Below are 15,359 nucleotides of genomic sequence, written 5' to 3'. Positions count from 1 at the left end.
CCCAAAATTACTCTAAATCAGTTCTCAAAGTCCTTGCAAGAATTTTGTTCGTTTTTTACCAGTGTTATGTATCCGAGATATCTACATGAGTCAGCTTCTTTCAGTACTCCACCATTATCCCTTTTAAATAGCTCGCCCCTAAGGACATTACAGTACACAGTGGTCATCACCAAAAACAGTTTGTTGAGCCCTGTGGTTAATTAGTGTGACACTATAACAGCAGCAAACATGACAAACATTTAGCCTGTGTTTCAGGTCATCCACGTAGATATTAAATAAATGAGGGGACAAAATGCCACCCTGTCTGACTCCATTAAATACTCCAAAGAACTCTGAGAAATCCACCTAATACACATTTTCTGGTTAGCATACCACACCACCAGTGACAAAATAATCAGGAATTCCTCTTCTAATGAGAGCTTTGTATAACACTGAGTGATTTATATTCAAATGTATTAATTTATAGTGCCAATTCACGATGAGATTGCCTCAAGACGCTTCACACAGCAAAAACAGAGAAAACTGAATTAAAATTTAAAAACACAATAATAAGACAAAAACAATAAAAGAACACAAGAATAAAAACACATCATAACACAACAAAATGAATGATAAAACAAGGAAAACAAATGAGTCTTTAAACATGATTTGAAAGTCTCCACAGTATCCGAGTGTCTTACGAGTGCCGGGAGATCGTTCCACAGAGCTGGGGAACTGTAGAAGAAACCCTGGGAACACAAAAAAAGTCCTGCACCTTGCAAAAGCAGGGCTCGAGTTGGTACATAGGACTTACCAGGTCAGCCAGATAGGGAGGTGCAAGTCCATGAACAATTTTATAAACTAATAACAGCACCTTAAAATCTGATCTTGCAGTGACTGTAAGCCAGCGCAGGGATGCCAAAATGGGCGTGATGTGGTCAAACTTTCTGCTTTGTGTCAAAAGTTTGGCAGCAGCATTTTGAACCAGTTGAAGACCCCTAATCCTGGACTGCGGGAAACCAGAAAATATTACATTACAATAATCCAATCAAAGTCTCAGCATCAGCCATAAACAGGTTTACCCTATCAAAAGATTTACAAGCATCAAGTAAACATGCAAACATACAATAATGTTCAGAATAATAGTAGTGCTATGTGTAATATTTATCATAGGTACACTTCAACTGTGAGAGATAGAATCTAATAAAAAATTCAGAAAATCACATTGTATGACTTTTTAATAATTAACTTGCATTTTATGGCATGAAATAAGAATTTGATACAATAGAAAAACAGACCTTAATATTTGGTACAGAAACCTTTATTTGCAGTTACAGAGGTCACACGTTTCCTGTAGTTCTTGACCAGGTTTGCACACTGCAGCAGGAATTTTGGTCCACTCCTCCAGATGTTTCAGGTTTCAAGCTTCAGCTCCCTACAAAAAATTTTCTGTTGTTGAGTTCAGCTCTGGAGACTGGCTCGGCCACACCAGAACCTTGAAATGCTTCTTACGGAGCCCCTCCTTAGTTGCCCTGGCTGTATGTTTTGGGTTATTGTCATGCTGGAAGACCCAGCCACGACCCATCTTCAATGCTCTGAGTTCTATGTAAATGTATGTCTGGAGTGTAAATGGTGATGCTCATGACTGGAGATTTGTCATATGATTGGATAAGGGACAACAAACATGCCTTGTTTGCTGCCAGTATATTATTCTGATTTCTCTAACACCAACTGTATAATATGAAAAAGCTAAATCCAATGTCGCAGACCAAACAGTCTGCCCTGCCTCCACTGCGTATGCGTCATTTCGGAGCTCAGCCGCCCGTCTGAGACTGAGTCTCTTCACCCAAATCGATCAAATGGATTAATGGGATTATTAACCATCAGATGATGAAGGTAAAACCTCTTAAATCATTCTAAAGTCAGTTTTAAGCAGAAACGAGGCCATTTTAAGCAGAAACAAGGCGATACTCTTTGACGCTTTGAAATGACCAACGCACAGTGAACACATCAGCAAGCAGCTTGCGTCGGCGCAGTGCTCTGATCGCTTCCTCTGTCTTTTATGATGAAATAATGCTGAATTGTGTGGAAATGACTGTTGTATAAAAACTTCAGATATCTGTCACTGAGATAGATGATGACTGGAGTGCAGTTTGAAGCAGAAACGAGGTGGTAATCCGTGAACCCCGGTTAATGACTCACAATGACTTTAGGTGGGACCGTTCGGTCGGCGACACCAGTAGCCACGGTGTTCACAGAGACGGCTTTAGAGGAGGCAGAAGTGCTGTCAGATGAAGAACTGGACAAGTTACTATTTCAAGTAAAAAAAAAAATTGGAATTAAAGAAAGCAGATAATTCACTGTGACAATAAATCTGTATTTTACACCATTATGTAAACATTACAATTAATCCATGGTCCATATTCAGTCTGTATGGATAAACTATGATGTGCTACACCAATAAAGGTTAGGGCCCTGTCCCACTGCGGAGAGGATTAATTGTGCATGAATTGAGTATACAAATTGCGGGCATTTGTTGTTGTCCGCAACAAAAATGGCCAAAAATGACAAATGTCCAGTATGAATTACAAATATATTAATAATATATAGTGAATATATGATGAACAATCACGGTCATATAACGCATGTAGTGAGGAAACGGATCCGACACATTGAGATTATCACGGCAGTATTACGGGTGTATTATGAATGCATCGCGCACGTGTTGCGCGTGCACGGCCTCTGTATTGTGGTCATAAAATAAGCTCACTCGGGCCTTTCGGCATCACTATTCACACCAACAATACAGCCTCTGGAGCAAGTGCTGGACTTGGACAAGTTGATCACAGAGTTAATGTTCATGTCATGTGAGGGTTAACTGTTCATGAGTTTGGGAAGTGGGTGAGCCTTTGCCATTCTGGTTATTCCTCTATCCATTTTGATGGTTGTTTTCCATTTTCTTTCACGCGTCTCTGTTTTTTTGTCCGTTTTAAAGCATTGGAGATCATTGTAGATGAACAGCCTATAATTTTTTACACCTGCGTATAAGTTTTCCCCTCTCCAATCAACTTTTTAATCAAACTACGCTGTTCTTCTGAACAATGTCTTGAATGTCCCATTTTCCTCAGGCTTTCAAAGAGAAAAGCATGTTCAACAGGTGCTGGCTTCATCCTTAAATAGGGAACACCTGATTCACACCTGTTTGTTCCACAAAATTGACAAACTCACTGACTGAATGCCACACTACTATTATTGTGAACACCCCCTTTTCTACTTTTTATTTAACTAATAGCCCAATTTCATAGCCTTAAGAGTGTGCATATCATGAATGCTTGGTCTTGTTAGATTTGTGAGAATCTACTGAATCTACTGGTACCTTGTTTCCCATGTAACAATAAGAAATATACTCAAAACCTGGATTAATCTTTTTAATCACATAGCACTACTATTATTCTGAACACTACTGTATATCTGTTTTACACACTGTCCCGGTCCACTGCCAATCCACAAATCCCCGTCAGTTGCGGATATCAACAGTTAACGGCAGATATACAGCGCATAGAGTGAGTATGTATTGTGTATGAATTGAGTATATATGGAGTATTTAAGGCGGATGTCATCCGCATCCAAATTTTGAGCAGCTCAAAATCTTGGCTGCGGACATGCGTGCCTCTGCGGATGATCACAGATGTGTTCGGATGACAGCCGACTCATACAGGCATGTTTCATGGATATTGCGGATGTTTGGTGAATATGGGCCAATTTTGTGTGCAATCCATACGCAAATCCTCCTAAACGCCAGTGGGACAGGGCCCTTACCTTTGAATTTTGTAGTAGCCCGATAATGGTGACAACTGATGGTAACTATTGAAACGCCTGTACACTGTATGTATTTTATAAAAATAAGATAGCGGCAGGCCGTTTTAAATTGAGCTTATGCCCATTTACTGTTAATGGAATAAACAAACACACTTCTCCTTAGAGCACATGAAATTGCTCTTCTTCTCTGCTGTTATTTTACTGACAGAAGGGAAAGTCGATATGCTTTGATAAGCAAACAGATGATTAAAGGAGTGTCTATGACCATATCAGGTTAAATATGGGAGTGGAGATCTGGCTCTTACATGTACAGACAGATTTACACGCAGAGTAAAAAGACAGACATTTGCATCTGGCAAAAAAGAAAAAAAAAAGAAAAAATGGACTTCTGCATTTTTCTGTTTTTGTACGTACAGTTTTGAATCTGTTTTATGCTTCCAGCTCCAGGTTTAAAATGTTTACACAATATATAGGAAAGAGAAGACACTACAATAAATAAAGCTTACTTTGTATAAATAGAATTCAAGTTAAAATATTGCTAATAATAGTCTTCATATATGACTATACAATACAAACATTTTTAAAAAAGTCTCTGTATATACAGTGTTTTATATATTTGCACAGGATTTACAACATAGAAAACAGATGAGAGTCTCAACAACACTGTATAAACACTGGTGTTTCTGTCACTGCTATGCCAGTGAGATGACATCTGTAAAGTTGTGGTTTTTGAGTCAGCACACAGAAAGCTGACCAATGACAGTAGCGCCTTTTCATTGTTTGAAGTTTGACAAAATGTCACTGCAGTTCACATTCACAATCCTCCGACACAGGTTTCCTGAGCTGACCTGAAAGCACTGGCATGCATGCTGAGAATATCTCTGTTGTGCATGTCGTCATAGTGAGCATTCACAGGTAAGGCTCCCCAAATGTCCTCCGACACTCCATTACCCCCGTGCTAGGAGGACGGTCACAGTTATGGCTCAGTTTCACCAGGCTTGGCCTCAGGCGGTCATACGCCAGCTTGTATTCACGGTCAAAAGCATCTGAAGGAAGAAGAATATGCATGTCAACATTCATACAATGTCAAGAAAAAATAAAAGAGCATTCAAGACAGTGGCATAGTCTCTTTGTAAACGTCTGGCACAGTCTCCTTTGTAAACGTCTGGCACAGTGTCGTCTGTAAACGTCTGGCACAGTGTCGTCTGTAAACCTCTGGCACAGTGTCGTCTGTAAACCTCTGGCACAGTGTCGTCTGTAACCCTCTGGCACAGTGTCGTCTGTAACCCTCTGGCACAGTGTCGTCTGTAACCCTCTGGCACAGTGTCGTCTGTAAACCTCTGGCACAGTGTCGTCTGTAAACCTCTGGCACAGTGTCGTCTGTAAACCTCTGGCACAGTGTCATTTGTAACCCTCTGGCACAGTGTCGTCTGTAAACCTCTGGCACAGTGTCGTCTGTAAACCTCTGGCACAGTGTCGTCTGTAAACCTCTGGCACAGTCTCTTTGTAACCCAACATCCAAAGACATGCAGGCTAGGTGGACTGGAAACTTTAAATTGTCCATAGATGTGGGTGTGGGTGTGAATGTGTTTGCTTGTCTGTACAGTTGTGTGTAAAGGTTTGGGCACCCCTAATGATTTCCATGATTTTCCTTTATAAATCAGTGGTTGTTTGGATCAGCAATTTCAGTTAAATATATCATATATCAGACAAACAGTGATATTTGAGAAGTGAAATGAAGTTTCTAGGATTTACAGAAAGTGTGCAATAATTCTTTAAACAAAATTAGCCAGGTACATAAATTTGGGCACCCCAACAGAAAAAAATACATCAATATTTAGTAGATCCTCCTTTTTCAGAACTAAAACCCTCTAATCGCTTCCTATAGCTTCCAATGAGAGTCTGGATTTTGAATTAAGGTATTCTGGACCATTCTTCTTTACAATCCATCTCCAGTTCAGTCATGTTTGTTGGTGTCTGAGCATGGACAGCCCGCTTAAAATCACACCACAGATTTTCAATAATATTCAGGTCTGGGGACTGAGTTGGCCATTCCAGAATGTTGTACTTCCTCTTCCTCTGTATGAATGCCTTAGTAGATTTTGAGCAGCATTTAGGGTCGTCGTCTTGTTGAAAGATCCAACTCCAGCGCAATTTCAACTTGGTCACTGATTCATGAACGTTGTTCTTATGAATCTTCTGATATTGATTGGAATCCATGTGACCTTCAACTTTAACAAGATTCCCAGTACCTGCACTGGCAAGACAGCCCCACAGCATTATGGAACCAGCTCCAAATTTTACTGTAGGTAGCAAGTGTTTTTCTTGGAATGCTGTGTTCTTTTTCAGCCATGCATATCGCCCCTTGTTATGTCCAAATAACTCAATTTTAGTTTCATCAGTCCATAGCACCTTATTCCAAAATGAAGCTGGCGTGTCCAAATGTGCTTTAGCATACCTCAAGCAACTCTGTTTGTGGCGTGTACGCAGAAAAGGTTTCCTCTGCACTACAGAATCATACAGCATCTCTTTGTGCAAAATGCGCTGTATAGTTGAACGATGCACAGAGACACTATCTGCAGCAAGATCATGTTGTAGGTCTTTGGGGCAGGTCTGTAGGTTGACTATTACTGTTCTCACCATCCTTCGCTTCAGCTTATCTGAAATTTTTCTTGGCCTGCCACTTCGGGCCCTAACTGGTACTATGCCTGCGGTCTTCCATTTCCTCACTATGTTCCTCACAGTGGAAACTGACAGATGAATTCTCTGAGATAGGTTTTTGTATACTTCTCCTAAACCATGATGTTGAACAATCTTTGTTTTCAGGTCATTTGAGAGTTGTTTAGAGGCTCCTATGTTGCCACTCATTACAGGAGATCCAATGAGGGGAAACATTTGTAAATGGCCACCTTAAATACCCTTTCTCATGATTGGATTCACCTGTGTAAGGAGGTCAAGGGTCAATGAGCTTATCAAACCAATTTTGTGTTCCAATAATTAGTGCTAAATGTATTCAAATCAATAAAATGACAAGAGTGCCCAAATTTATGCACCTGCCCAATTTTGTTTAAATAATTATTACACACTTACTGTAAAACTAGAAACTTCATTTCACTTCTCAAATATCAGTGTGTTCATCTGCTATATGATATATTTAACTGAAATTTCTAATCCAGACAACCAATGATTTATAAAGGAAAATCATGAACTTTTGCATACAACTGTATGTGGCCCTGAGACAGACTGGCATCCTGTCTAGCGTGTACCCCGCCTCACGCTCTATGACTGCTGGGATAGGCTCCAGCCCCGCGTGACCCTTAATTGGAGCAAGCAGTTGAAGATGAGTAAGTGAATGAGGCTTTGTATTGGTTACCAACATGAATTCCTAAAATGTTTTGTTTGTTGATGATGATGTTCCTTTAATGATGTATTATCAGCATCTAAACTTTCCTTTCAAACCAAGTTTAATGTCCTGACCCACTGTGACAGCAGAATCCACCCCTTTCCATCAGTGATTTTCTTCTTCCGTGTAGTTGAGGGGAAGGAGTAAAACCGATGTTAAAATATGATACAAAGCAGTTATTAAAGATTTTTCTATTAGTTATTTTATTGAGAGTTATTTATTATAGAGTTATTTTGATGCTAACTTTGTGTTCAGTCGAGATTCCTGTTCCTATTGGGTGTTATTCTGCATTACTGTGCACTGTGAATATGAGTGTTGTGTACTTTATACTGAGCAAGAAAGTGGGGGACTTTAGAGGAGGGTTTTGCTGGTCTAAGGTACGAATGTTTTCTGATAACAGATGACATCACAGATGACTTTAACTGTTGCACTAAAATGACATGTGGCACTCACCTATGTCGATGTTGTCTTTTCCCAAAGCCACCAGGGAGAGGAACAGGATGTCTCTGTACAAACTCCTGAAGGTGAGAGTCATCGGGAAACTTCAAAGTGCAATCTTTTGTCTTTTTTATTAGGAAAATATTTTTGAAAAAAAAAAAAATTAAAGGTCAGATTGAATGTAAAGTAGAATAAAACATTAACTTAATATTTCACTGCTGCAGGACTTACTGTATTCGTTTGTCAGAGCACCCTGAGCGTTTTGCGTAAAATTCTGCTTGACGTTTGCACAAACTCAGCCAAATATTTGACTCCGGTGAATTTGTCAACGGACGAAATATTTGTCCGTTGACAAATTCATCGGTCTCCCATGGAGTTGGGGTGCTAATGAAAAGATAATGGCACATTCTATGGAGAATATGCAGTGAGAAGAGCAGAGTTTGGGGGTCTTAAAGTATGACGTGATGTTTCCTCACTGTCCGTGCACGCCCACACCTCCTTGCTGAGGTGAAGGAGGGGGAACTTCATTTGCGTCCATCATGTCGCATTGCGTAGCTTGGACTTTTGTGGCGCCACGTGTCCTTCCATAGGGAATACATGGCAACCCGTCCCCACCGTCGCTGGCGTGTCGTCCGGTGTGAACACGGCATAAGAGTCACCGTGTGACTGAGTCGTGCAAAGCTAACCATTGTCTCAGAACACTTCCTGTTTCTTGCACAAGAGTCTTTCAAAATAAGAGCACAGGTCAAACTGATGACATCAAAAGTCAGATGCGGAAGACACAAGAAAAATGTGAATTTTTTTTTACGATGTGTTGGGGTCACATAATTTATTTTAGGTGGGTGTTTAACAAACTTTAATAAAAAAAAAAATCCATTTTGGGTGGGTGTTCAACCAGCTTTATTCAAAAAAGGGAGTGGGCTTATGCTCAACCCTGGGCCCTCAGACACACAAATACGGTTTTATAAAAGAAATGAGGCTTTTCCTAAACTGCAGTGTTTTGGTTTGTTCTGAAAAGACTATTATCCGCTGAATGTAAACTGCAGATCAAGACAGACTTCACAGACAATTTCAGTTTTGACTTATGCATTTGCATATTTTTTTCTTCCCTGTCAGCAAAATCTCCATCCATGTTATACTCATCACTGTCTACCACTCACAGACATAATGTAACAGGTTTGATAACAGCTGCTGACCTTTGTCTTTTGACCCTGAGTGTCTGGCCCAGCAACTGAAGCAACTGAGCCATAGGCCTGCTAATGTCGTTCCGCTGGATGCTTTTCACCACGCTTTGCAGTAACTCCTCACTGAACGGCTTCTCCTCCTGAAGAACCGGTCGCGACAAAGGGTAACCTACATCTAAACACACACACACACACACACACACACACACACACACACACACACACACACACACACACACACACACACACACACACACACACACACACACACACACACACACACACACACACACACACACACAGTTCAGCAGTAGTCATTTTTATATAGAATTTTTTTTTATTTGACATCATAGAACAAAAACCTAAAACCCAAGGTGATGAGCACTTTTATCAGTGCTGTAAATTAACCCTCTGAGGTACACGGATGCGCAAGAACAAATAAGTGTGCTTTTCATCATGTTTGTACTTATAGATCAATGACCGAACATCACAGAGACTTCATTCGACCACTTACTGAAACTACAAATTGTTAACTGTAAAATGCATCTCTCCTCTTGGTGATCTTTGACTCACAATCTTAGAGGCTGGAGGAGATCACATGGTTGTGTTTCCTCTGTCCTTCAAGAGGCTGCACTTTGGCTGCAAGATCTTCACTGAAATGAGCCACTAAATGCTGAAACTCTGAAAGAATGGTCATGTTGGCCTGAAAATATTTGAGCAGACAGGATCAAAAGATATTTGACAAATATACTGTTTTTGAATGTACCATTTTTTTTAAATTTATAATACATTGTTTTCAAATCTTTTTCCTCCCATGTATTACACTGCTTTTGTAAACTAAAGAGTTTGAAAAACCCATTTCTAACATCAAAAGAGTTCATCCACACGAATAAAAAGATTTTCAGAATTTCTAAAAACATTTCATATTTTCAGTTTTAGAGTGTCTGTTACACAGTCTCACTTTCAGATAGCGGAGACTGTTTTGAACATTTTGACGTGCAATACATCAGCATTATTCTATCTACAAGTATTTTATAAGAGTGAAGAGACGCGCAGTGACGGGCAGCGGCACGAACCTTGTTCATGGTACAGGGAGTCCCAAACATGAAGTGCCCAATTTTGAGTCCACAGTGAAACAGGAAATGTCAAATGTTGAACACTTCCTGGATCGACACTTCCTGGATCGACAGACAAGTGCTCGTGGAAACTCGCGGGAACTCAGTGGCAAGTTCACACTGAAACAGGAAGTGCCAAATTTTGAATCCACAGTGAAGCAGGAAATGTCAAATCCTGGCTAGGTGGAGCTACACTGGAGGCCAGGGTTGCACTGGACTCCCCTGAAATCTGATTGGACACAGATGATTGACATGTCACGGCACATGCAAAAAACAAACAAACAAAAAAAGAGCTGCATTTTGAAATCGGTGACACATTAACTGCTAGGCCCATCCTGTACAGTAGATGGTGCTGTTTACCACAAAAAGTTGTAATCCACCTTAGCAGAAGAAGAAAAATGTTTGACTCATTTGAAACTGAACATGTCGCCTGAACCAGACTCCAAATCACACCAAAGTTATATTGGTGAGTAAACAACTGTATTTTATGACACAAATTTTGCTCTCTGAAGGACTTATTTTTAAATAACCTCTTAATTTTGCTATCTGGGTGACACACCAATGACACAACTTTAGATAAATAAATCTAAAGTTATCTTCCTTAAACTCAATCTGAAAGCAGATCTTGGCAACTTGATATAAATTATTCAAAAATATAAAATCCAGCTTCCTGATGAAGTGGTGTAGAGGAGGATTTTCTTAAAAAGAAGACCCGATAGTTCAGCTACAATTTGCTAGAAAGTACATTTGAGATTCAAGCCTAGATTTGATGTTTTGGTGAAAGAAACTTGTATTTCTTCATAATTGATGTAAATAAAGTCCAAGATATATTCAGTGATTTGGAAATGTTCATGTTTCCATCCCCTGACATGTCTGAAGAAAACTGGGAATAAAACTGATTATTAATTACAGGTATTATCAAGTTTTAGAGATTTGCCTTCAGTTTGAGGAAGATAATTTTAGAAATTTTTATTCTTTATATATATATATACACAACCCCTGGCAATAATTATGGAATCACCGGCCTCGGAGGATGTTCATTCAGTTGTTTAATTTTATAGAAAAAAAGCAGATCACAGACATGACACAAAACTAAAGTCATTTCAAATGGCAACTTTCTGGATTTAAGAAACACTATAAGAAATCAGGAAAAAAAATTGTGGCAGTCAGTAACGGTTACTTTTTAGACCAAGCAGAGGGAAAAAATTATGGACTCACTCAATTCTGAGGAATAAATTATGGAATCACCCTGTAAATTTTCATCCATAAAACTAACACCTGCATCAAATCGGATCTGCTCCTTAGTCTGCATCTAAAAAGGAGTGATCACACCTTGGAGAGCTGTTGCACCAAGTGGACTGACATGAATCATGGCTCCAACATGAGAGATGTCAATTGAAACAAAGGAGAGGATTATCTCTTAAAAGAGGGTAAATCATCACGCAATGTTGCAAAAGATGCTGGTTGTTCCTTGGTAGACCAAGGAAGACATCAAAGCGTCAAGTCAGAAAACTTAAAGCAAAAAAAACAAACAAGGTTACAATGGGCTAAGGAAAAGCAATCATGGACTGTGGATGACTGGATGAAAGTCATATTCAGTGATGAATCTCAAATCTGCATTGGGCAAGGTGACGATGCTGGAACTTTTGTTTGGTGCCGTTCCAATGAGATTTATAAAGATGACTGCCTGAAGAGAACATGTAAATTTCCACAGTCATTGATGATATGGGGCTGCATGTGAGGTAACGGCACTGGGGAGGTGGCTGTCATTACATCATCAATAAATGCACAAGTTTATGTTGATATTTTGGACACTTTTCTTATCCCATCAATTGAAAGGATGTTTGGGGATGATGAAATCATTTTTCAAGATGATAATGCATCTTGCCATAGAGCAAAAACTGTGAAAACATTCCTTGCAAAAAGACACATAGGGTCAATGTCCATCCATCCATCCATTTTCTTCCGCTTTATCCGGAGTCGGGTTGCGGGGGCAGCAGCTCAAGCAAAGCCGCCCAGACCTCCCGATCCACACACACCTCCTCCAGCTCCTCCGGGGGAACCCCAAGGCGTTCCCAAGCCAGCCGAGAGATGTAGTCCCTCCAGCGTGTCCTGGGTCTTCCCCCGGGGCCTCCTCCCAGTGGGACATGCCCAGAACACCTCTCCAGTGAGGCGTCCAGGGGGCATCCAGAAAAGATGCCCGAGCCACCTCAACTGACTCCTTTCGACGTGGAGGAGAAGCGGCTCGACTCCGAGCTCCTCCCGAGTGACCGAGCTCCTAACCCTATCTCTAAGGGAGCGCCCAGCCACCCAGCGGAGGAAACTCATCTCGGCCGCTTGTACTCGCGATCTCGTTCTTTCGGTCATGAGCCATGAGGATCGGAACGTAGATCGATCGGTAAATCGAGAGCTTTGGCCCCCTACTCAGCTTTCTATTCACCACGACGGTCCGATACAGCGACCGTGTCACTGCAGATGCTGCACCAATCCGTCTATCGATCTCACGCTCCATCCGTCCCTCACTCGTGAACAAGACCCAGAGATACTTAAACTCCTCCAATTGAGGCAAGGACACTCCACCGACCTGAAGACGGCAAAGCACCTTTTTCCGGTCAAGAACCATGGCCTCGGATTTGGAGGTGCTGATTTTCATCCCGGACGCTTCACACTCGGCTGCAAACTGCCCCAGTGCACGCTGAAGGTCCTGATTTGACAAAGCCAAAGGGAACCACATTGTCCGCAAACAGCAGAGACGAGATTCTGTGGTTCCCAAACCAGACCCCCTCTACACCCTGGCTGTGCCTAGAAATTCTGTCCATAAAAATAATGAACAGAACCGGTGACAAAGGGCAGCCCTGGCGAAGGCCAACGTGCACTGGAAACAGGGTTGACTTACTACTGGCAATGCGAACCAAGCTCCTGCTGCGGCTGTACAGGGACCGGATAGCCCTTAGCAAAGGACCCCGGGCCCCATACTCCCGGAGCACTCCCCACAGGGTGCGCTGAGGGACACGGTCGAATGCCTTCTCCAGATCCACAAAACACATGTGGATTGGTTGGGCAAACTCCCATGAACCCTCGAGCACCCGATGGAGCGAGTAGAGCTGGTCCAGTGTGCCACGACCAGGATGAAAACCACACTGCTCCTCCTGAATCCGAGGTTCGACCATCGGTCGAATCTCCTCTTCAGTACTCTGGAATAGACCTTACCGGGGAGGCTGAGGAGTGTGATCCCCCTATAGTTGGAACACACCCTCCGGTCCCCCTTCTTAAACAGAGGGACCACCACCCCGGTCTGCCAATCCAGAGGCACTGTCCCCGATCGCCACGTGATGTTGCAGAGGCGTGTCAGCCAAGACAGACCCACAACATCCAGAGACTTAAGGTACTCAGGACGGACTTCATCCACCCCAGGAGCCTTGCCACCGAGGAGCTTTCTAACCACCTCGGTGACTTCGGCCTGGGTAATGGATGAGTCCGCCTCCGAGTCCCCAGTCTCTGCTTCCTCTTCGGAAGACGTGACGATGGGATTGAGGAGATCCTCGAAGTACTCCTTCCACAAACCGACAACATCCCCAGTCAGGGTCAACAGCTCCCCACCCGCACCGTAAACAGTGCTGGTGGAGAGCTGCTTCCGCCCCCTGAGGCGTCGGACGGTTTGACAGAATCTCTTCGAGGCCGGCCGATAGTCCTCCTCCATAGCCTCCCCGAACTCCTCCCAGACCCGAGTTTTTGCCTCTGCGACTGCACGGGCTGCGGCACGCTTGGCCTGCCGGTACCTGTCAGCTGCCTTTGGAGTCCCACCTACCAACAAAGATAAGTAGGACTCCTTCTTCAGCTTGATGGCATCCCTTACTTCCGGTGTCCACCACCGGGTTCGGGGATTGCTGCTGCGACAGGCACCAGAGACCTTGCGACCACACCTACGAGCAGCCGCATCGACAATGGAAGTGGAGAACATGGTCCACTCGGACTCCATGTCTCCAACCTCCCCCGGGATCTGGGAGAAGCTCTCCCGGAGGTGGGAGTTGAAGACCTCGCTGACAGAGGGTTCCGCCAGTCGTTCCCAGCAGACCCTCACGATACGTTTGGGCCTGCCAGGTCTTACCGGCTTCCTATCCTCCCAGCGGATCCAACTCACCACCAGGTGGTGATCAGTCAACAGCTCTGCCCCTCTCTTCACTCGAGTGTCCGAGACACGTGGCCGAAGGTCAGATGATACAACTACAAAGTCGATCATCGACCTCCGGCTCAGGGTGTCCTGGTGCCACGTGCACTTATGGACACCCTTGTGCCCGAACATGTTGTTCGTTATGGACAAACTGTGACTAGCACAGAAGTCCAACAACTGAACACCACTCGGGTTCAGATCGGGGAGGCCGTGCTTCCCGATCACCCCCCTCCAGGTCTCACTGTCGCCGCCCACGTGGGCGTTGAAATCCCCCAGGAGAACAATGGAGTCCCCAGTCGGAGCGCTATCTAGTACCCCTCCCAGGGACTCCAGGAAGGTCGGGTACTCTGCACTGCCGCTCGGCCCGTAGGCTGAGACAACGGTGAGAGACCTGTCCCCGACCCGAAGGCGTAGGGACGCGACCCTCTCGTTCACCGGAGTGAACTCCAACACTTGGCGACTGAGCTGGGGAGCAATAAGTAATGTGACCCCAGCTCTCCGCCTCTCCCCGTGGGCGACGCCAGAAAAATGAAGCGTCCAGCCCCTCTCCAGGAGTTGGGTACCAGAGCCCAAGCTGTGCGTGGAGGTGAGCCCGACTATCTCTAGTCGGTATCTCTCAACCTCCCGCACAAGCTCAGGCTCCTTCCCCCCTAGCGAGGTGACATTCCACGTCCCAACAGCCAGGGGCTGTGAGCATGGACCGGGCTGCCGGGCCACCCGCCCTCGACCGCCACCCAATTCTCTCTGCACCCGACCCCCATGGCCCCCTCTGCAGGTGGTGAACCCACAGGAGGGCGGGCCCATGTCACTCTTTCGGGCTGAGCCCGGCCGGGCCCCATGGGCTAAGGCCCAACCACCAGGGGCTCCCCAGGCCTGGCTCCAGGGTGGGACCCCGGCTCCGCCATACCGGGCGACGTTACGGTCCTTGATCTTTTACTGGTCATGGAGGTTCTGAACTGCCCTTAGTCTGACCCATCACCTAGGACCTGTTTGCCTTGGGAGACCCTACAGGGAGCACAAAGCCCCCAACAACATAGCTCCTAGGATCATCCGGGTACGCAAACTCCCCCACCACGATAAGGTGGCAGCTAGAGGGGGAGAGGGTCAATGTCATGGCCTGCAAATAGTCCGGATCTTAATCCAATTGAAAATCTTTGGTGGAAGTTGAAGAAAATGGTCCATGACAAGGCTCCAACCTGCAAAGCTGATCTGGCAACAGCAATCAGAGAAAGTTGGAGCCAGATTGATGA

General features: G+C 43.9%; 1 protein-coding gene across 4 annotated transcripts in view; it reads right to left on the bottom strand.

Moving 5' to 3' along the window:
- Positions 1 to 4,029: 4,029 nt before the first annotated feature.
- LOC117532123 (C-myc promoter-binding protein-like) overlaps positions 4,030 to 15,359 on the bottom strand; it is a 243,039-nt gene continuing 231,709 nt past the window's right edge. For all 4 annotated transcript variants that reach the window (XM_034195403.1, XM_034195412.1, XM_034195420.1 and 1 more), the window contains 3 exons: positions 8,836 to 8,998; positions 7,655 to 7,719; positions 4,030 to 4,844 (listed from right to left, as the gene is read on the bottom strand). In XM_034195403.1, coding sequence (XP_034051294.1) covers positions 4,708 to 4,844; positions 7,655 to 7,719; positions 8,836 to 8,998 — 365 coding nt within the window. In that variant the 3' untranslated portion in view covers positions 4,030 to 4,707. The remainder of the gene's footprint in view (positions 4,845 to 7,654; positions 7,720 to 8,835; positions 8,999 to 15,359) is intronic.

Source organism: Thalassophryne amazonica, chromosome 2 (genome assembly GCF_902500255.1).
Source record: "Thalassophryne amazonica chromosome 2, fThaAma1.1, whole genome shotgun sequence".
Lineage (NCBI taxonomy): Eukaryota > Metazoa > Chordata > Actinopteri > Batrachoidiformes > Batrachoididae > Thalassophryne > Thalassophryne amazonica.
This window is presented reverse-complemented; position numbering and strand designations above follow the sequence as displayed.